Genomic DNA, 20284 nt, shown 5'->3' with positions numbered 1-20284 from the left:
TTGGGATCGGTCCTGCCTTGGGCAGGGGGCTGGACGTGATGACTCCTGAGGTCTCTTCCAGCTCTAGGGTTCTATGATTCTTGCTCCCTCTCCCCCCTCCCCCCTCCCCCCCCCGTCCCCTGCCAGTACATTTTTTAGCAGTGGCCAGCTGGCCGGCTCAGTCCCAGCTTGTGCTGGGATCGGGACCTGCCTGCTGTGGCTCTGTGTGTTAGGAGCTGGGCGGGCGGGCAGGCAGCCCGGTTCTGTTCCAGCTCGTACTGGGTGCAGGAGCTCAGACCCCCTCCTGGACAGGGGCTGCTGCCACCCTGCGCTGCTGCCTCAGTATCAGAGGCAGCAAGAGGCAGCTGGTCCGCAGGGGGGGACTGGTTGGGAAAGTGGCTCCCTTCGTGGACCAGCTCCCGCCTGGCACCCCACAAAGGCAGCAGCGCGGAGTGGCGGGGGGCCCGTCGGGAGTGGGGCTGGAGCGCATTGGCTGCGGCCCTGCCCCAGCGGACGATAGAATAGTCGAGTAACCAATAAGAATTCACGAGGTTCATCGACTATTCAATTAACCGACATTTCACATCCCTCCTGGGGGGGAGGGTCTGGACGCCATCCGCCCAGGACACGGTGTGTCTGTTCGGGGGAGAAGGGCTCACCTGTCCTTGCTGTGATTCCGCCGATGCTCGCACGAAGCCACGGGGACAGGCCAGTCCCGTCCCAGTACGGTGTCCTGTCTCTGCAAGCGGCCAGCACCGGCCAGAGGCAGGTACCGAAACCTGGGAACGCTCGATAGGAAAGAGAGCGTCCAACGTTCTGCCCGGCCCCCGGCATCCCATCCTCCTCTGTACCCCACAACCCCGCTGTCCCGTTCTGTGCTGGAGTTTGGACGCTTGGGCCTCCCTCTTGTCTAAACCTCCTATATGGGGGGAGGTCTCCTTGTGCCTCTGGGGCCCCCTGCTCTGGGCACCCCTTGTCCAGCGACTGTGGGCCCGTGACTAGCTGATCAGCGTCCCCAAGGCGTAAGGGGATGGGCAGCACAGGGGGAGCAAACTCTACTGCCCCTTTGTGTCCGCAGCTCACAGGAATGTGACCTTGTTCCCAGCAGCCTCCTCTCTGGTGCTTTGTCCAGCCTGGCCTCCAGCGATTCAAGTCATAGGGCTTCCCTGGTTTCCCTTGGGAAGCTAAACATGCAGCAGTCTGCTCATTGTGCAGGAAGGAATGAGAGTGACTACCGGAATGCATGGAATGCAGAAACTGGTGGCAGCGGTGGGATACGGGAGGGAGTTCCCAGCTGGCTTAGTCTGAGCCCTAGACGTGTCTGGGCCAGATTAATGGCATTGACTTCACTGGGGTTCCCAGGGGAGCGGTTTGTGCCCTTTGTGTTTTATGGCTTGTTTTTTGTCACTTGGGATCTCCGACAATCTCTGGAACGCACCCGCCTTCCAGAGAGGGGAAGGGGCTTTGCTGTGCCCGGGGAGAGAGGTGGGACACGGGGGTTGGAATGTGAAGTGTCCCCTTTACAAAGGAGCTTAACTGGCTGGTGAGGCTGCCCCGGGCTGCTCTGGCCGGTCGATGTATGGCTGCCTCTGAGATGCCCACGCTGCACCACCCCGGTTCCGTACCTCTCTGCTGCGTGCAGCCAAGCCACGTATACTCCTGGCCTTAGCGGCTGCATCCTCTCCCCACCCAGCTCCCACCTCTTCATGTCCCGGAGAGTCCCCCTGTTTCTCCTCCCAGGCCGCAGTCACGGGGGAGGGCGAGGGTCAGACCCTGCCTCTTTGCTCACGGCTGTCCCTTCTCGGTCACCTTTAAGAGGAGCCTTCGGGCACCGTTAAGTGTCCTTTCCTCGGAGCGTCTCAAAGCTCTTTCCTCCGCGACTTGCGTCTCCCGGCCCCAGGCTCCGGCTAAACTCTGTGGCAGGGTAGTGCCCAGCGGTGCCAGTCTAGCAGCCGTGCCAGCTGCAGCATCCTCCCCCAGGACTCCCAGACCTTGCTAGCTCCAACTGAATCATGTACTGCAGCGCTGCCCACGTCCCCTTCGGCCCCCGCTCAGCTGTGCTCGCAGCCAGCACCCCCTTCCTTGTCTCCATCCCGCCAGCTGGCGTGCGGGGGGGGGACGGGTCGTGGAGCCTGCTTGCCCCAAAACGACTGGACTGCAGGGTGGCCACCCGGGCACCTGCGGGGGACTGTCCACTCCCTTGCGTGGCCACGTAGCTCCGTGAGAACGTCTCCCTCTCTGCGGCGGCGTTACCCGCTCCTCGTTGTGCAGGGAGTCGGGGCAGGCGTCCCTGTCTCCCAGGTCCATGCTGGAGCCGGAGCCGGAGCCAGAGCCGGAGCTCCCTTTTGGAAATGAAATCATTCTGTGCACCTTTAAGAACCTCCGGTCTGCACCCGGTGCCTGGCAGAGATGAGCCTGCCTGCAGGCCGCTGTCCACGGGAGAGCCTGTGGCTTTAAGACAGGGCAATCCTCCTCAGATAGGACACACGCCGTATAAATCCAGGTACCACCATAGCCGAGTGCAGAAACTCCCTGGGAATGGGGGACCGAGGAAGACCTGACGTCCAGGTTCAGTTCCCAGCAGGACCTGTGGGAACACTCCGCACAACCGGCATCATTACGGGACCGCTCACGAGTGAACTGCAGCGCACATGCAGCCAGATCAATAGCGCGGCGTCCCAGAGCTGTAACTCCTCGGCTATGGCGCAGGGTTTCGTAGACTCCGAAAAATGCAGTGATGGGAGAGAAATCTGCTCTGGTGCCCATCTGCATCCCACTTCCCGCCGGCTTTAGATGGCCTGCAAATCTCAACCATTCCCACTTTACAGATGGAGAAACTGAGGCATGGAGCAGTTACGCATCTGACTTTCAGCGGCCCGGAGCACCCTGTCGCTCCGGCTGCAGCCACTAGGAGCGAGGGGCACTTCACCTCTCCGGTCCAGGCACATGGGACATGGCAAAGCGGCAAAGCTAGAGTAGAAACCAGGAATCTGTCCTATTCACCACGGCACTGCAGTGCTGACTTGGAGCCCAGGGGCCTCATCCTCACAGGTGATGTTGGCCCGGTGCTAGTGCAGTTTTGTTCTGTGCGGTTGGAGAAGGGCCAAAGACCCATGGGGAAGAAAGAAGATAAAATGGGGAATAAAACCCTTTATCCCGGTAACTCTCTTCTTGTGCCCTGTAGGTTCAGAAGGTGGGCAGAGAGATTCATAAAACTGGGACTTTTCCACTTAGAAAAGAGACAACTAACGGATATGATTGAGGTCTATAAAATCATGACAAAGCCCTGATGATTTAGTTGGGATTGGTCCTGCTTCGAGCAGGGGGTTGGACTCGATGAGGTCTCTTCCAACCCTAGGATTCTGTGATTCTACTTCTTCATGCAACCTGTGGAACTCCTTGCCAGAGGATGTTGTGAAGTCCAAGACACAGGATACTGGGCTAGATGGACCTTGGTCTGGCCCGGTATGGCTGTTCTTATTCACATGGTGGGAGTGGGAAATGTTCTGATTAAAAATGAACCACCGGAAGCAATTGTATCCCCAGGAACGCTGGTGTCCTTTCTCCGTGGAATGTTGTGAATGTTTTAAACAGCAGCGGAAAGCTGTTCTCGAACAATCACTTTAGGCCAGTTTTTAATTCCCTTCACGCTATGCATCCAGTCTGTGGAGGGGAACGGTGTAGCAGGACTCTTGGGGGTTGTGATTCAATAGAGCTGAGATAGATGGACTCTCCCAGAAGGGACGGTCACTCTGGATAATGTCTTTAAGGACAATTGAAAGAGCAGATCCAGGAGCTGGGCGCATGACAAACACTCTCCCCCCCCAACCTCCCCGTTAGTGATTTCTCCATCAGCTGTACACAGTCACTGTCTAGTGTTAGAAGGGTGTAGGGTAGTAATATGACCTGTGCATGGGTTAAACACCTGTTCTTTGCTGGATCTTGGCAAAACCTGTTGTGTTGTAAACCTTCCGCTTAATCCACTGGAATGTGAGGTTGTTACGTTCAGCTGCAGAGGCAGTGCAATTTACCAGGCCGTATCTGGACTACTCAGCGATTTACCTGCCCTCACAGCGGTAACGAGAGAGGTCCCACTAAGTCTTATGGCGAGCGGGGAGAGAAGGAGGCATAGTGCTAATCTCGGATCCCGCCTTCCTTCATGAGGTCATGGCAGATCTTTGCTTTGCGGCCAACAGACACATGCTGATGTTTATAGCAGCTACTGCCAGGTTTTACAAGTGTTTAGCGTTGAAGGATTACAGCCTTCCTCTCTGATCCTACTGCACGAATAAGGGGGGGAGGGGAGACTCTCCATACAACGCATTCAATAGGGATCCCCAAAAGACGGTAGCTGTAAGTTTGTGTGAATGAATAGCTCCGAGTGTTGAGGAAGATTTACAAGGGGAAGGAAAAACTCCACTGAAATGGTTTTATAGATTTCACTTCATGCGACAGCATTTTGTATTTAAAGTGAAATGCTAGCGATGGGCAAGCTATTATTCTAATTAATATTCCACTAGCATCTAGAAAGGCCATGTAACGGGCCAGGAGCTCTCGGGTTGCCAGACAGACCAGAAGGCCTGGTTGGAAAGGGACCCTGGCGGCTCCGGCTGGCACTACCGCCCGGGCGGTTAAAGGTCCAGTCAGCAGCGCCGCGGGGGCCCAGAGCTAAGGCAGGCTCCTACCTGCACTGGCTCCGGGCGGTTTCTGGAAGTTGGCGCCAGGTCCTTGCAGCCTCTAGGCTCAGGGCGGCGCCGTGCTCTGGCCCCTGCCGAGAGTGCGGGACGTCCCTTCATCTCGTGTGTCCCCGCCACGCCACACACCGCCGAAGCCGCTGCCCCTTTGGATTCCCGTCCCATGGGGTCAGTCCCGCCGAGGAGCTGGAAGCAGGTCCGGGAGCAAGAGCACCTCCTCCTGGGGACACAGACGTCAAAGCAGCTGGGTGTGTCTGCTCACCTCGGGAGACCTTTATCTGTGGAAAAGAAAGGGTCATTTGGGTGGGGAAACTAAGGCCGGGGGCCAGATGCAGCCCCTGGCTTGCCTGGATCTGGCCCCCGAGGCTCAGGGCTCCCCCCACCCAGCATTGGGGAGCCCACGCTGATGCTCCAGCCCCTCCCCATCATGAGGCGGGAGCTCACGAAATCCACTAGCCAGGGTCCTGGTGTGTGAGGGGAATGGGGGGAGCATTTTTCTCCTCAGTCAAGAGCCACCTCCATGAGATTTTGATTGTACGTGGGGTGGGGGGGTTGCTTGTGTGTGGCCGCCGACTGATTTCCCTGTAGGTCAGCGGCCCCCAACCCAAAAAAGCTTCCCCGCCCCGGGCCGGCTCATTGTCTTAGGAAGGACACAAGTTGCTTTTCTGGCCACAAGGGGGCGCAGCCGAGCAGGGTGTCATAGAGCAGATACGGAGACCCCAGGCCGTATCGGAGGCCGAGCGAGGGGACTGGCGCTCCTCTCGCTCGCCTGCCTCAGTTTCTTGTGACCCATAAGGCGGTGGAGACGGGCCGGCCCCGCTGGGTCTCACAGTCCATCGTCACCCCCTCCTGGGGTTGTCCTGTAAAGCGCTCGGCTGACGGGTTCTCCGCCAGGGATACACGTCCTTCCGAATGGATGAACCAGTAGCAGGTTGCCTGCAGTATGAGCCTGCACAGCCTACGTCCTGGGGGAGCCCAGGGAAGAAATAATTTCTCGATGAGGCGAATTCAGCCTTGCTTGGGCCTTGTCTACACACCGGCCGTGTAACTGGCTCGTTATAAAAACCCAGTGTTGTTCATTCGATGCCAGATCAAGCCGTGGCAGGAAAAATGCTCCAATCTCACTGGACCGGCAGCCTCGTGAACCATTCGAACTGGATTCGTTTTCAGACCGTTAGTTCCATCGGTGCGAAACCCGGCGGCTCAGCCGGGCCCGTCCTGCTAGGGGGTGAGGTCGTGCACGCTCACGGGGAAAGCGGCTTTGCCTCTACACGGAACAGCTTGCCTGTTGCGTGGCTCCTCGGTGTAACGCGGCTCCGAACCCTTCTGGTGGAAGGAGGCAGCATGCAACCTCCCCCGGGTTAGTGAGAGCTGGAAATGGGAAAGCCAGTGCCCAAGGACAGCGAGGAGGCCTCCCAGCTGCCGAGGACTTCAGTGGCTGTGTGGCCCAAGGGTCCTGCCCCCAGCCAGCTGGTGCCCATGTCCCCGAGATAAAATGCCTGCTGCAAAAGCTGGCGGTCTGGTGGCTCCATGCGCCCCCGTCTCCTGCCCGCCCGCCCGGCTCTTCACCTCTGCCTGGCACAGCGGGCGGGCGGGCAGAGAGGCAGAGCTGTGTGGGGTCTGGCCAGGCTGGGGGGGGAGAGAAGGGAAGGGAAAAGCTCAGGAGAGGAGGGGAGAGGCTGCCAGGAACCCGGCCCCAAGGGGCTTTGCTCAGCCCCTCCAGAAAAGCTGGAGCAAGGTCCCAGTTGGCTGTCGCCTCCCCCTGCCTCGTTTCCCCCACCTGCGCCCGGCCCGCCCCCAGGCCTGGCTCTGATTGCAGAAGGAGCCCCAGCTGTGGGCAGCGGCCCTGGAGGGGCTGCAGGAAGCAGGCCAGGCTCCCGCAGGCCAGGCCCTCAGACCAGGGGGGTTGGAAGCTGGAACTGAGGCTCCAGCCAGGTAGGGCCTGGGCATGGTGGGCCAAGCAGGGAGAGGCATGGGGGGGCCTTGGTGTAGGGTGAACAGGGGGGGCTGGGTGAAGGGGGGGCCTTGGTGTAGGGTGAACAGGGGGCTGGGTGAAGGGGGGGCTGGGTGGAGGGTGAACACAGGGCTGGGTGGAGGGGGGCTGGGTGGAGGGGGAACAGGGGGCTGGGTGGAGGGTGAACACAGGGCTGGGTGGAGGAGGAACAGGGGGCTGGGTGTAGGGTGAAGAGGGGGGCTGGGTGGAGGGGAAACGGGGCTGGGTGGAGGGGGGCTGGGTGTAGGGTGAACAGGGGGCTGGGTGGAGGGGGGGCCTTGGTGTAGGGTGAACAGGGGGCTGGGTGGAGGGGGGGCTGGGTGGAGGGTGAACACAGGGCTGGGTGGAGGGTGAAGAGGGGAGCTGGGTGTAGGGGGAACAGGGGGCTGGGTGGAGGGTGAAGAGGGGGGCTGGGTGTAGGGGGAACAGGGGGCTGGGTGGAGGGTGAAGGGGGGGCTGGGTGGAGGGTGAACACAGGGTTGGGTGAAGGGGGGCTGGGTGGAGGGTGAACACAGGGTTGGGTGAAGGGGGGGGCTGGGTGGAGTGTGAAGAGGGGGGCTGGGTATAGGGTGAACACAGGGCTGGGTGGAGGGGGAACTGGAGGGGGTGAGCAGGTCCTGGCAGAAAGGCCTGGCCTGGGGGCTGCTCTCCAGAGGCGAGGGATGGCAGGGAAGGGCCCGCAGGGTAGGGACGGCCTGGGGTTTGGGATTTGGAGTGGGGCTGGTGGGAAGGAGCCGGGCCCCGGGGACGGGCGGGGGCGGGGGCAGGCACGGTCTGTGTGTGGAAGCCGAGAAGGCGGCCGTGAGGAGGACACGGTTCTCAGGCTCCCCAGCCCGCGAGGAGGCGCGCGGGAGGCAGCCCCCCCCCCCCCCGACAGTAGGTGCCTGTCTCGGGGCGCGTGGCCCGTCGCCGTGTGTGGAGGCGCAAGGGAGACGCAGCGTTTCACGTCCCCCGGTGCCCGCCCAGCCCCGACCGTGGAAAGGCGTTGGCGGGACGCTCTCCGGTGTCTCAACTGGAGACCCCTTGTGCCGGCAGGCTCCAGCGCCTCGGGCCAGGTCCGCAGGGGGTGCAAATCAGCAGGGCCCCCGGACGCAGACGGGCGCTGGCTTTCCCATAGCTTGGGTTAACGCTTCGTCCGGTCCAGCCCCGGTGAGGCTCTCCCGGCGTAAACCCTCAGCTCCTCTCCGGCCGCCGGGTGGCAGGTCGATGGAGCTGTGATGCTCGGGGCTCACGCCGAAGCCAAGCACCCTGGAGCCAGCTCCGGGCGCGGCCTCTCCGGCTAGCCCTGCCCACGCCCATCGGTCTCCCTCGGCTGTGCTAGGCATTGCCTGGGTGTAATCCTGGAGCAGCTGCGGCAGCCGGAGCTCTTCCCGTCATGGGGTCTGGTCCTGCCCTGAGCCTGCTGCGACGGCGCGGCTGTTAAAATCCCCTGGGGCTGGACCAGGGCTCCCTCTCGTCCTGAGGCCGCTGCATCAGCCAAGTGCACGTGTGAAAGAGTGTCCAGCCCGGGGGCAGGGGGGAGAAGTATGGCCTAGTGGATAGAGCACGGCACTGGCACTCAATAGGTTTGCGTTTAAATCCCAGCTCGGCTGTATTCTTGCGCAAGAGGCCAGTGTAGACAGGCAACGTTAATTTCTTGCGCAAGAACGCCCGCTGGCTAAAATGGCCGTCGGAGCTTTCTTGCGCAAGAGAGCGTCTGCACTGGCACGGATGCTTGTGCGCAAAAGCACATGCCAGTGGAGACGCTCTCTTGCACAAATACTTTTAACGCAAAAGCTTTTCTGTTCAAAGTATTTGCACAAAATCATGCCAGTGTAGACGCAGCCTCTGTGTAAACCTACGTCAGGAAGGGTACTGGCAACTGACTTGGATTCTTATCTGCTTTGTTTTAACGCCCCAATGTTTAGATGCTGACTGATTCCCGCCACATTCCTGAATTTTCTATACCCTCTGCTCCCTGTCTCCTCGCCTTCCCCTCCCCCCCCTATTTATTTTGGGTCTGCACATCCTAAACTCATAACTCCGGTCATCTGAGAAGTGGGCGGTGCCCACGGACGCTCGTGATCCCATCTGCAGGTTTTGTTAGTCTCTAAGGTGCTACCAGACCATTGGTTCTTTTTTTCTGTACAGACTAACGCGGCTCCCCCCTGAAGCTTCAGAAACATACTGGAATCACTGTCATTTTTAACGGCGTCGGGGCGTCCTTTGTTCTGTCAGAACAATGGATGCATAATTCCCCAGGAAAGCCATCCCGCTGCGAATGTGATGTGCGCCACACACCGATTAAGGCGCGGGTTGTAAAGACACCTCGAAGAGCCATTAGAAAATGCTAATTGCTGGGATGGGCAGGGGAATATCTTTTATCGGACCGATTCCGTTGGTGAAAGAGACGAGCTCCACGGAGCTTTTCCGCGGGTCGCTAATATCCTGAAACCAGCCCGGCTGCGACAACACAGCACCCGGCAGCTTGTCTGAAACCGCCGAGTAATTAGCTATGGGAATCGATTGCAAATGAGGCCCCTCCCCCCGCCAATACATTTATTCCATTCAATAACGGGTGCAGCCAGGGGACGGCTGCTGACCGACACACCAGAGCAGGGCTGGTGAGGGATGTCCCAGGGCAATAGGGGAAGGGGCGGAGCCTCAGGGGGCGGGGCTCTAGGGAGCCACGCCTCCCTCTCCCAGTCCTCAGTGCCACCCGGACAGCGCCGCAGGGGGCACCTGGGTGACACTCCAGGTCAGATGCTCCCGCACTCGCTCTGTGCCGCAGGAGATGACAACGGGAAGCCCTGCCCCACTCCGCCACTGTGTTTGAGGGACAGTTCCAGGTGGGGGTGCACCTGAGCGGCCTGGCTGGCTGGGGACAATTCTCAAGTCTGCGCCCCTCTGTCAGCCCTGTCTCCCTTCCTCTCGGGCAGCAACATCTTGTGGATCCCCGCCGTGTTCCTAGCTCAGCTGGTAACTCCCCAGGGAACCTCTGCTTGCCTCAAGCCACCCGTCTGCAAAATGGGGGGGTAACGGTGCTTCACCCCCTCAGCAGAGCTGAGGGGCTGGTTCATTGCTCACGGTGCCTTGTGGCCGCTGCCGTGATGGTGCCAGGTGATCCCGTTCGGTGGCATGGGGATATCCAGATCCCAAGGGACTCTTCACGGAGCTCTTTCTAAAAACACCCTGGCCGCTGGTAAGTGAAGGGCTGATCGCAAGGGGGCATGGGGTAAGCTCTCCAGAGTTCAGCTCTGTCCCAAAACCCTGCAGGCGTCAGCAGAACAGAGCTCCAGCCACGGCAGCAAACAAGGCAGCGTGTTCATTGCTTCTGTATAAATCCATGGTGCACCCACAACCTGAGGGCTGCGTGCAGATGTGGCCGCCTCAGCTCAAAAACTGTATCTTGGCATTGGAAAAGGTTCAGAAAAGGGGATTGGAACGGGTCCCATATGAGGAGAGACTGGGGCTTTTCAGTTTAGAAGAGAGGAGGCTAAGGGGGGAGATGAGAGAGGTCAATACAATCATGACAGGTGTGGAGAAAGCGAATAAGGAAAAGTCTTTTACTTGTTCCTAGAACATAAGAACTAGGGGTCAGCAAATGAAATGAATAGGGAGCAGGTTTAAAACAAACAAAAGGAAGTACTTCTTCATGCAGTGCACGGTTAACCTGGGGAACTCCTTGCCAGAGGATGTTGTGAAGACCAGGATTTTAACAGGGTTCAAAAAAGAACAAGATACATTCACGGAGGTTAGGTCTATCAGTATTTATTAGCCAGACTGAGTAGGAATGGTAGACAGGACACTGGGCTAGATGGATCTTTGGTCTGACCCAGTCTGGCTGTTCTCATGTCCTTATGGTTGCTGGCACATCAGCCGGCTGGAATACCCGTGAGGTGTAACGCCCACGCCCCAGTGCACTGGGGGCCTTACAGCCCTCTGGGGGAGCTGTGCGTGTATATTATTGTCCTCGTGTCAATATATTTGGTGGCTGGCGGGTCTCGTTTTTCAAAGAGAAGCCAGGTTCTCCCTGGAACGCTCGGGTTCGTGAGTAGCCGTAATGGGGGGGCGGGGGAGGGAGGAGATTCAGGGAAATTCAGTCTCTGCCTGCCGGATTCAGCATCCGATGGGGTTGGCCCTGAGGCTGGCAAGTGTGTGTGGCGGGCGGGGGCAGATCCTTGGAAAGGCAGATCCCTCGAGCTGAATTAGGTCTAATTCTGGCCCCGATGAAAGTGCAGGGTAAGTAACTCCCTTCTGGCCGCTGTGGTTTCAGCTGATGCTTTTTTGCCAGAAGCGAAACGGAGATTGCTTCCTCCAGCAAAAGCCCCAGTGGCGGCCCAGCTGCGTAGGAGAGCGGCGGGCAGTGGCGGGCTGACAAGCCGAAGGAGAAAGGGGAAGTAAGCGATGGTGTTATTCGCTGAATCTCCCACCCTGTGCTGTGCTGTGACATCAGGGAGGAGGAGAAGGGTGGGAATCGGGGGTGAAGTTTGCAGAGAAATGATCTAATTAGTGCTTTAAAATAGTCTGATTCAGAGGTAAACATTGGCAGCGGGGGGGGGGGGGGTATTGCAAATCCCCCAGTGTGTGCAGCCATCTGTGAAACACGACATCTTCCCTGGAGTGCGCCTGCCTCAAGGGAGGTTTGGATTTAACTCTCACTTCCCAGGGAAGAAATCTTCATTACCTCTAAAGGAGCAAAGGAACAGCTCCTCGGTGTGGCCTGACAGGCCTGTGGATCCGGAGGAGCGAGAGAAAAGGTATTGGCGGGGAGGAGGAAGGAAGACAGACACAGTGGTTAGAGCGCTAACTGGAGATGCAGGAGACCAGAATTCAGTTCCTGAGTTTATTCCACACAGACTCCCGTTGTGACCTGGGATAAATCACATAGGCTGGGTCTATATCCAAAAGACCTGGTTACACTACAGCAGAGGGTCGAATTGAGATACACAGCTCCAGCCATGTTAATTACATAGCTGGAGTCGATGTATCTTAAATTGTGGTTCCGCGCCATGCACATAGCAGGAGGTCGACAGGAGCAAACGCTCCCATCGGCTTCCCTTACTCCTCGTGAGGAACAGGAGTATCAGCGCCGAAGGGGGCGCCCTCTGAGTTTGATTTAGCGGGTCTTTACTAGACCCACTAAATCAAACTCTGGAAGATCGATTGCGGCAGCCTTGATCTTCCATGTGGTGTAGATAAGGCCCGGCTGCGTCACTCCGGGGTGTGAAAAAGGTGAGAGCACGGAGGCTCTGGTTTGGGGGAAGAGATGTTTGATGTGCGGTGCTGATCGTTAAGTAGAAGGAATAAAGTTGGTGCCCTGTCAGGCTCTGGACATGGTGTCCGTCCTTCCTAGCCTGGGGAGAGACAGGCCCCAGTGCCCACGGCCTGACCTGGAGTGTAGCAGATGCAGTTAGAGGTGAGTGTTAAAAAATGGGATGTTTTCAGCTTGGGAAACCTGAGGGCTTGGCTGCTGTTCTAGTCGAGTGAACCCCACAGATTCCCGTTCAACGCTGTCTGGGCCCCTCCCAGGCGTGGAAGTGTAACACTACAGGGGGAATTGAACCTGGGACCTCAGGAGCTGAACGCTTGAGCTGTTACTGCATAAGCTACAAGCCAGCTGGCTCCTGCTGTAGGGCTGACTCCTCACTCTCTCTGGAAGTGGGCTCAGTTAAGGATGTTAAGGACGAGTCGACCCCCCCCCGCTTGCTGCCGCTATCAGACAGAGGCAACAAGCGGGGGGGGGGGGTGTCACGCGGCAGACGCAGCACCCTAGCGCCTCCAGCTGGCCTTCGGCAATGCCCACGCCAGTGGCTGAGCCCCTCGCCCGGTGGGTGTTTATCCTGCCTGCCTCCAGAGTCCTCCCTTCCACAGGGCACCCTGTTCTCCCAGGGAACACCCAGTCCCCCGTCCCCACCTTGCCTCGGTGACCCATTGCCAGTCTCCACCTAGCCTCAGGGGCAAACTGCAGTCTGGAATGGCCACTCATCACGGGCAAAGGGGTGAGGACCTGCTGCCCCTGCCTCCCATGGCTGCCCCTAGCAGTCCCAGTAGCTTCAGGCCTTGCAGCCTGGGAGCTCGCTTGGCCAGAGCTGCCCAGCTCTGCCTGCCTTCCCCAGCCCCGCTCTGTCTCCAGGAAGCCTCCTGCTTCCCTGACAGCCAGGTCCCTCCTGCTGTCTGTCCAGAATGAGCCTCCCTTCTCCCTCCAGGAGCCCTTCTTCATATACCCCCCAGCTGGGCCCTCATTAGCCAGAACGGCCTCAGCTGGGGCTTTGCTCTCAGCCCTCACTTAGGGTTGGGGTGTTGCCCTTAAAGGGCCAGTGCAGGGCAAACCCCCTGTCCCCGGGAGAGATGGGGGGAGAAAAAAATTTAAAAAGAAATCGAGTGGCTGCAGAGGGAGTGCCGGCTCTCGCGGTCAATGTTCGTTTGGTTTTAATTTAAAGTCAATCAAAAAATGATTTGGGGTCAATTGAAGCATTGTGTTTGACCCCTCGGGAACTTTTGGGGGGACTCCCCAGCTGACCCCGGGCGCCCTGCAGCATTTCCGCAGAACCCGGATTCATCCGGGGACTCCCCCGCAGATCCCAGGCTCCAGCACGGCACTTCAAAGTGCACAGAGCCCAGGCTCAGCTGGCGCTTCCCCAGCGGATCCCCAGTTCTGCAGAAACACCGGTCAGAGTGCAGGGTCAGCTGGACTCTCCGCGTGGCATTTCAAAGTGGCAGCGCAGCATGGAGCCCAGAGGCGGGGGGGGGGGGACTCTGAGTGCTCCGCTGACCCCGGGTTCCATGCGGGCGCTTCCGCTTTGAAACACACAAGACCCGCGGGGCCTCTTGTACATTTCAAAGGAGGAATGCGGACGTGCCTAACGACTAGTCGAGTATCCACGGAAATTCCATCGACTAGTAAATGACTCGATAGTTAACACCCTTCGTCTCAGTGCCAGTAGATGGGAGAGTGCGCGCACCGCCCCCGGCAGCGTGTGTGTTTTACAGACGCTGCTAAACAGCAGGAGGATTTTCCAAACAAAGGACAGAGCTCCTCTCGTCATCTGGCTCTTCCTGGGGCCTGGAAGCTCGGATTTATGGTGCTCTCACTGTATAATATTGCAGTGCTAAGAGCAGGTGCATTGAAAACCTTTGGCTGCCAACCCTGAGACAGGTTCTTCTGTGGGCGTTGTTACACCCGGGGGAAGGTTTCATTCAGAACACCTGCCTTTCCTGGCTCGGCAGGGAGCTGAGTGTGGCCAGCAATGATTGTGGAGGCTGGTCGCTGGTTACCCACCCTTTCACCTCCAGATGACTGGCTTCGATATTCCCCAGCGTGGCGATGAGGCTGCCCAAGGTGAAAAATCCACTCTCGCTGCATCTGTTACAGTCCACGCCTTTGCGCTAAGCAGCACGGCCTTCCCGCAGGCCAGGGCGGTGTTCGTACTGCCCATTTAAAGAAGGGGGAAACTGAGGCAGGGAGAAGCGAGTTGACTTGTTGCAGATCACAGAGCAAATCCGTGGCAGAGCCAGGAATCAAACCCAGATTGGCCGGCTCTCTGCCCGTGTCAGTGCTACCCTCTGCATACGCACAAACAAAGGATCACCCAGCACGAAGGTTTGCGGCAGCATGTTTGGTCAACGGGCTCCGGTTTTCCCCTTCCTAGACTTGGCGGGTCCCCCCCCTTCTCTTTCTTCCCTTCCCCACCTTCGGCTGGTTGCTGTGGCAGCGGAGTAATGCAGAAGTTCCGCCTGAAAAAACGCTTCCTCCTTAGATGATACTGTACATATTGTCATGGAAATTGTCCTCATTTCCCCCGAGCGCACTTTAAATAACTCGAGCAGCCGTGCTAATGAGCAGCACGGTCTCGGCAGCCCCCCCCCCCGTGCAACTTGACACACTTTCCCCCGCACCGAATCCCCCGCGCTCAGCAGCGCACATTTTAAGGCTCCAGCATAATCCATAATCACAGGCTTTCTCTCTTTGGACCAGTCATTTCGCTCTTCGCACCTGGCGATAAAAGGTCCGCTTGCCTGCTTGCAATTGCCACGATGCCGTTTTTCACTGCCAAGTACCTTAAGAAAAGCAAGTGTCTCCGCAAGGGTAAGTCACAATCTGTGTGGGGTGTTTCGTGGGGTGTGTTTTGCTTTCAGCCCGGGGGAAGATTTTATCGACATGCCGTGGGAACGGAGCTGTGCGTGCAGCCGTTCGGTTAGCAAAGGGGCTTGATTCTGCTCTGTCCATTTTTGATCCCAGATACCGTATGCATGGATAGTCCGCTTTCTACATGCAGGAAAGCCGACTAAGCAGAAGACTGGTTAACCCTAGAAACGCTGCATGCTTTCCCCAGCACACGGAGTGATGTCCTCTTTCAGAACAAAAACACCTAGGTGTTGTGTTGTTGTGGTTTGGTCACCTTTTTGTGTGAGTCAGCTCTGCCTCTGGACAGGGCTAACCATCTAGCATTTTCGTTGGTGTTCACCAGAAGGATGTGCCTGGGTGGAGGTGATAACTTGCAACACAAAATGGAAACATTGAATTTCCTCCAAGCATCTTCTATTTGGGAGACATTGGTGTACGAGTGTGTGCAGGCTTTTGGTGGCGGTCTGTGTCTTCCTCAGCCATGTAATTGTTGTTCAGGTAGATGCATAGTCAGTTATGAGAGGCGCTTGCTTCTGGCGGTGTCAAAATTAACAGCCGCATGACAGATCACACCCCCCAAACGTGTTCTGCTCTGTCCCTTGGTTCGCTACTTGTCTCTGTCTCGTCACGCTCGTTACCTCGCCGTCCGTCCGAACGCGAGTCCTGCCATCAAGAGAACAGGGATTTCTCACGGGAGAGACTGGACCACCCGTTCCCAAAGACCTGTCTGAGCTGCCTAGCGAAACAGCTGTACCACACGCATCCCCCTGCTCTGACCCTCCACCCGGGATATGGGCTCTCCGGCGAAATTCAAGCGGCGGAATCGTGGATTTTAAAAGGTGGCTTAGAAGTCGGACAAAGGGGTTTGAACATGAAAACGATCCTGTCTTCGACCTGCCTTTCCTGGCCGGCCGGTATTTAACGGGCCCAGGCAGTCGGCTCTAATAGAGTCAAGGGATGAGAATGAACAAGTCTGAACCAAGCAAACCTACCGCCATTGGCCGGCCCTGACCTGGACTTCAAAGTCTTTGGGGATCCAGTTTTGTTGGGATTCAGGAACCTTTGGCGCTGCCGTGCAGAGCGCGCGTTAGGGCTTTCCCTCCGCGTTACTGCCTGGAGCTCCAGCGTGGCTGCCCTCCGCCTCCCGTCCACACGTGCAGGTTTCTAGCCTGAGTTACCGCAAGGGGTTCCACCTTGACTTGTCTGCCTGCCAGGGTGAGGTGCAGGGGGTCGGAGGCAGCCAGGGTGCTGCTGGGGCTGGTGATCCAGCTGTTGGAATTGCAGGTGGAAGGGGCAGTGTCTCCGCGCGCCCTGGAGCCAGCCTAGCTGAAGTGGAGTGGCTCTGGTGTCACTCCCAGGGCAGTGAGCGCAAGGCAGGAGAGAGAGCGAATTCCTCCAGGCTCATTCGGTGTCAATTGTAATGGGTGGGCCTGGAGAAACCCGGGGGAACACCCCTTGCTCCAGGTCACGTTCCCCGAGTCCTGCTTCCCCAGCGTGGGCGTGGAGGGTCCCCGCGACACCCCCGCTCTCCGCCCTGTGCCGGGGGCAGCGGCTGCAGCTGGAAGAGAGATTGCAGTAGCCCGTGCCCTCAGCAATGCCCGGGGTTCGGCTGCCCACTGGAGAGACACCGAGCCAGGGTCTTCCCAAGAGGCAAGGGGGCAGACTCAGGTTCTGGCCATCGCCTGGCCCTGGGGGGCTGTGAACCTGGCGTCGCCAGGCCGGGGGGCCGAGTGTCACCGTTCTGTTCCTGGTCCCCTGCGTGCCGGGGGCTGGCTGTGAGCACACTTTCTGGGATTCCCCGGCCGGCATTGCCAGCAACGCAGGACTCTTGTACCCCACTGTCCAGTCCTGGAGCCTCAATGGTTTCCTCTTGGCAATTTGCCGGCCAAACCCATTTCTTTCTCCGCCTTCCGGCGCGTCGGCTTCGGCCACAGCTCTGCCGCCTGTGGCCTGAGCAGTCGGATGAATTGTGCCGTGTTTGCCGGCTCTCGGGGGCAGGATCCTGCTGGTCCTATGTACGCTGCCAGCCCCGGGTGCGCACACAGCGCTGTAACATGAGCTGCTTCCCGCGGGGTGCTGGGCCCCTGAAATACCCTCTGGAGTTGGTTGGGGGGATGGAATCTCAGGGTTGGGCCCTGAAACTCTTCCTTGGTTTGTCTCCTGCCCGTTGATCCCAAAGGGAACACGCTGCGTCTGCGCCGAAGAGGCTGCTGCTTCTCCCCTTCCCTTCGGAAAACGAATCACGCGTCGTCCAGGGCCACGTGATTCCCGCTGCCAGCAACTGGCGCCCTAGGTGAACCCTGCAATCAGCGCCCCCACCTCCAAACCCCTCAGTGATATTGCGCCACCATTTGGCGCCCCATTTAGCTTGGTGCCCTCGGCAACCGCCTAGTTCGTCTATATGGACGGGCCGCCCCTGCCCGCCAGCCCAGCCATCGCTCCCACAGAAGGAGGGGACGCGTCCGTGTGGGGGGCATGCTCGTGTTCCGCACATGGGGCTGACGAAGCGCTCGCTCAAGGGACGGGTCTGCTGCTGCTGCTGGTTGGAGGAGCAGGCAGCCAAAGCCTCAGAAGTTCCAGGGATGCCAAACGGCCGGGCCGATGCCCGACGCGCCCAGGGTCCCACTGGATGGGCGAGGGATTGGAGGCGTTGAGCGCTCCTCTCGAAGGACACGGGGGAGTCCTAGCTCCTAGGCCCGTGTCTCGCCCACTCAACTGACCTCGCTTTCCCTCTCTGGGGTGGTACGGCCCGATGGGTCCCTTCCCCGGGTGCGTGCAGGGGGGTGTTCGTGTGTTGGGGGCTCGTCCAGGACTGGAGGTTGAGAATCCTGGAGCAGCTGCTGTTCCTACCATGGTCTCTGAGGCAGGGGGCCTAACGCCTATAGCAAGTAGGCCGGGGTGGGTCAGATCTGGCCCACGGGCCACCCCGTCGGGACCCTCAGGCACAGAGCAGCCAGTTGCTTCAGAGTAGCCCCACGCCACTTTAAGCAGCTGGCTGCTCCCTGTGGCTCTCTGCTCTGGGTGCCGGGGGGAGGCTTCCCGCTTTCCGATCCCACGCTGGGGGTGGTCCCGGCCACCCTACGGCCTTGCTTGTCTTGTGTGCCCGGCCTTTGTCAATCTCCCCTGTGTCACACCCCCCACGCCGGCACTGGACACCGCCCCGGGCCAGTGCAAAGCCCCTCAGCATTCCTCCGACCCTGGCTTGGCAAGAGCCAGGCCGTTCTTGGCCCTGCAGCCAATTGTCCGGAGACCTTGGGCAAGTCGCTTACGTTCGATTTTTCAAGAGGCATGGGTTCCAGAAGAGGCCGACGGGCTCCTAGGCGCCCCTCGTCGTTTTAAAACCACCCTCCGCTGCCTCCGGTCTCAGCGCCTCTGGTCCCTCCTCGAAAGGAGGATGATACTCAGCACGAAGTCAAGAATCCGTAGCATGTTCTGGGATCCCTCCGCGTAGCCTCGTTTTCGGACGTTCCTTGTCTGTGATCGCCTCCAACGCGCTCCTTGTTCTCAACCATTGCCCGGGGCACGTCTCGGAACGGAGCACCGTCTGTCGGCTGGTTTGCGATCAATCCGTTACTCTCGGCTGTCTGCAGTTTTCCCCTGGAGCGGGGTGGAATGTTTTTGATTGGACAAAGTATCATTCGTATTTCCTGATTGGAGGAGTTTGAATCTTAGGCTGGGTCAGACCAAAGGTCCATCTAGCCCAGTGTCCTGTCTGCCGACAGTAGCCAATGCCAGGTGCCCCAGAGGGAATGAACAGAGCAGGGAACTATCAAATGATCCTTCCCCATTCCCAGCTTCTGACAAAGAGGCTAGGGACATCATTCTTACCCATCCTGGCTAAGAGCCATTGGCAGACCTAACCTCCATGAATTTATCTAGTTCTTTTTTTGAACCCTTTTAAAGTCCTGGTCTTCACAATATCCTCTGGCAAGGAGTTCCACAGGTTGACTGTGCGCTGCGTGTTTTGCTTGTCTGTGTTCTGTGGCTGCACCAGTCTGGCATCACTACAGTCTCCATTAGACTAAACCTCCGCAGCAGGATTGGGATCCTGCAGGACTCCCTGCCATCATAGCTAGCGTGGGTAACGTGCCTGTTATCACTGCGGGAATTTGTGGGAAACCGCTAACTCTCTCGTCAGCTGATCATAAATAACATTTCAGTGATGTCAGGCAAGTTGTTTCTTTTTCTTTTCAGACAAAGGTTTTAATACTTTAACTTTAAGTGAAGGGTAGATATTTATTCTCTATTATAACAAGAATTCAAGGGTTTTGTTTTTACATGGTTTAAGCCAGATTTCTTTTCTCATTCAGTGGTAGAAATCGTATCTGAATTCCATTTATGTATAATAACGGACTTTTTTTGGTTTTTTAATACCCTGATTGAGTTGGGCTTGGTTCTGCTTTTAGCCGGGGGTAGGACTGAAGTCTCTGCCAACCCTGGGATTGTACGAATCGGTCTCTCTCCTGTGAGATCTACGGCTTTTGCAGGTGGCAGTGGGATGCACGTGCAAGAAACAATACAGGACAGGTGGGAGTGAGTATTGCGGGATGTAAGAACCGGTCCCGGGTGGGGCTCTAACGTAGACCAGTGTGTAGAATCGGGCTTTGCTGTGGGCCTACACCGAGATCAGGTGTTTTTCAGTCCCGAGCTTTTAACACGGGGACTGGGGAGCTATCCGAAGGAGCAGGCTGTACCCAAAGCCTGCCTGCTGCCAAGGTCGTATGAATATTTATTCTTAAATACTAATCATGAGCAGTCACTGCTGCTTAACGCACGGCTGTGCACAGCCCGGACCCTGGGGGTGTAGGAAACAAAGGTACGAGGACTGTGATATCCGCTCCGCCGCCGTGGCGGGTAGAGTCGCTGCGTTGCAACGTGGGCTGTGACTTCCGAGCCCAGAGACCGTTCTGCGCCGCGGGAGGCTGGCCCGGGGGCTTGCAGGAGGCAGGACAGCTTGTGGCCAGCGGCGGCTAGCATCCTGCTTTCGCCGCGGTGGAGCCTTGCTCCGTACAAGCGCTCCGTGTCGTTAGCCAGAGCCCGCTCAGCGGTGGTGCGCGGAGCCCTGCCGTTTTTACTCGAAAGTCACCTCCTTCCTTAGCAGCTCGCGGGCGCGCCCGACTTCCGTCTGGGGACGCCAGGCTGGGACGGGGCAATTCACGGCCACCTCGTGGCCCCCGCCTCTGGGGGCTGCACAGATCCCACAGCCGGCCTCTCTCCAGCCCTGCTGCACCAGCAGAAGCAGATCTGCGTCTCCTTGCGCCCCGCGTCCCAGGGCTAGCACCGCGGCGCAGATTGATTCTCCAGAAAGCTGCTGTTGAATGTCTTGTCAAAGAGGCGGTAGCCCAGCGGGAAGGCAGCGCGTGGGAGGCAGAGGCAGCCGTCTCAAAGCCGAGCAAGAGCTCTTTGTTTCAAGCCAGCGCCGGGAAGGCCTTTCCGTCGCTCACAGCGCCGGCGGGGCAGAGCTGTGCTCTCGGCTGCCGTTAAACGGGGAGACACAAATCCGGGGTCAAG

General features: G+C 58.4%; 1 protein-coding gene across 9 annotated transcripts in view; it reads left to right on the top strand.

Moving 5' to 3' along the window:
• The window catches only part of ARHGAP22 (Rho GTPase activating protein 22), a 157570-nt gene that overhangs the window by 92037 nt on the left and 45249 nt on the right, over window positions 1-20284 (top strand). Inside the window, exon 1 of one of the 9 annotated variants that reach the window (XM_075934649.1) lies at window positions 14470-14734. The exons of 7 other annotated variants lie outside the window; for them this stretch is intronic. In XM_075934649.1, the coding sequence (XP_075790764.1) occupies window positions 14683-14734 (52 nt within the window). In that variant the 5' untranslated portion in view covers window positions 14470-14682. Of the gene's footprint in view, window positions 1-14469; window positions 14735-20284 lie in introns of those variants that run through there. One more of the 9 variants, XM_075934647.1, reaches the window with a different exon arrangement.

The sequence above is a fragment of the Pelodiscus sinensis genome, chromosome 8 (genome assembly GCF_049634645.1).
Source record: "Pelodiscus sinensis isolate JC-2024 chromosome 8, ASM4963464v1, whole genome shotgun sequence".
Classification (NCBI taxonomy): domain Eukaryota; kingdom Metazoa; phylum Chordata; order Testudines; family Trionychidae; genus Pelodiscus; species Pelodiscus sinensis.
The sequence above is the reverse complement of the archived record's forward strand: the minus strand, read 5'-3'. Positions and strand labels throughout refer to the sequence as shown.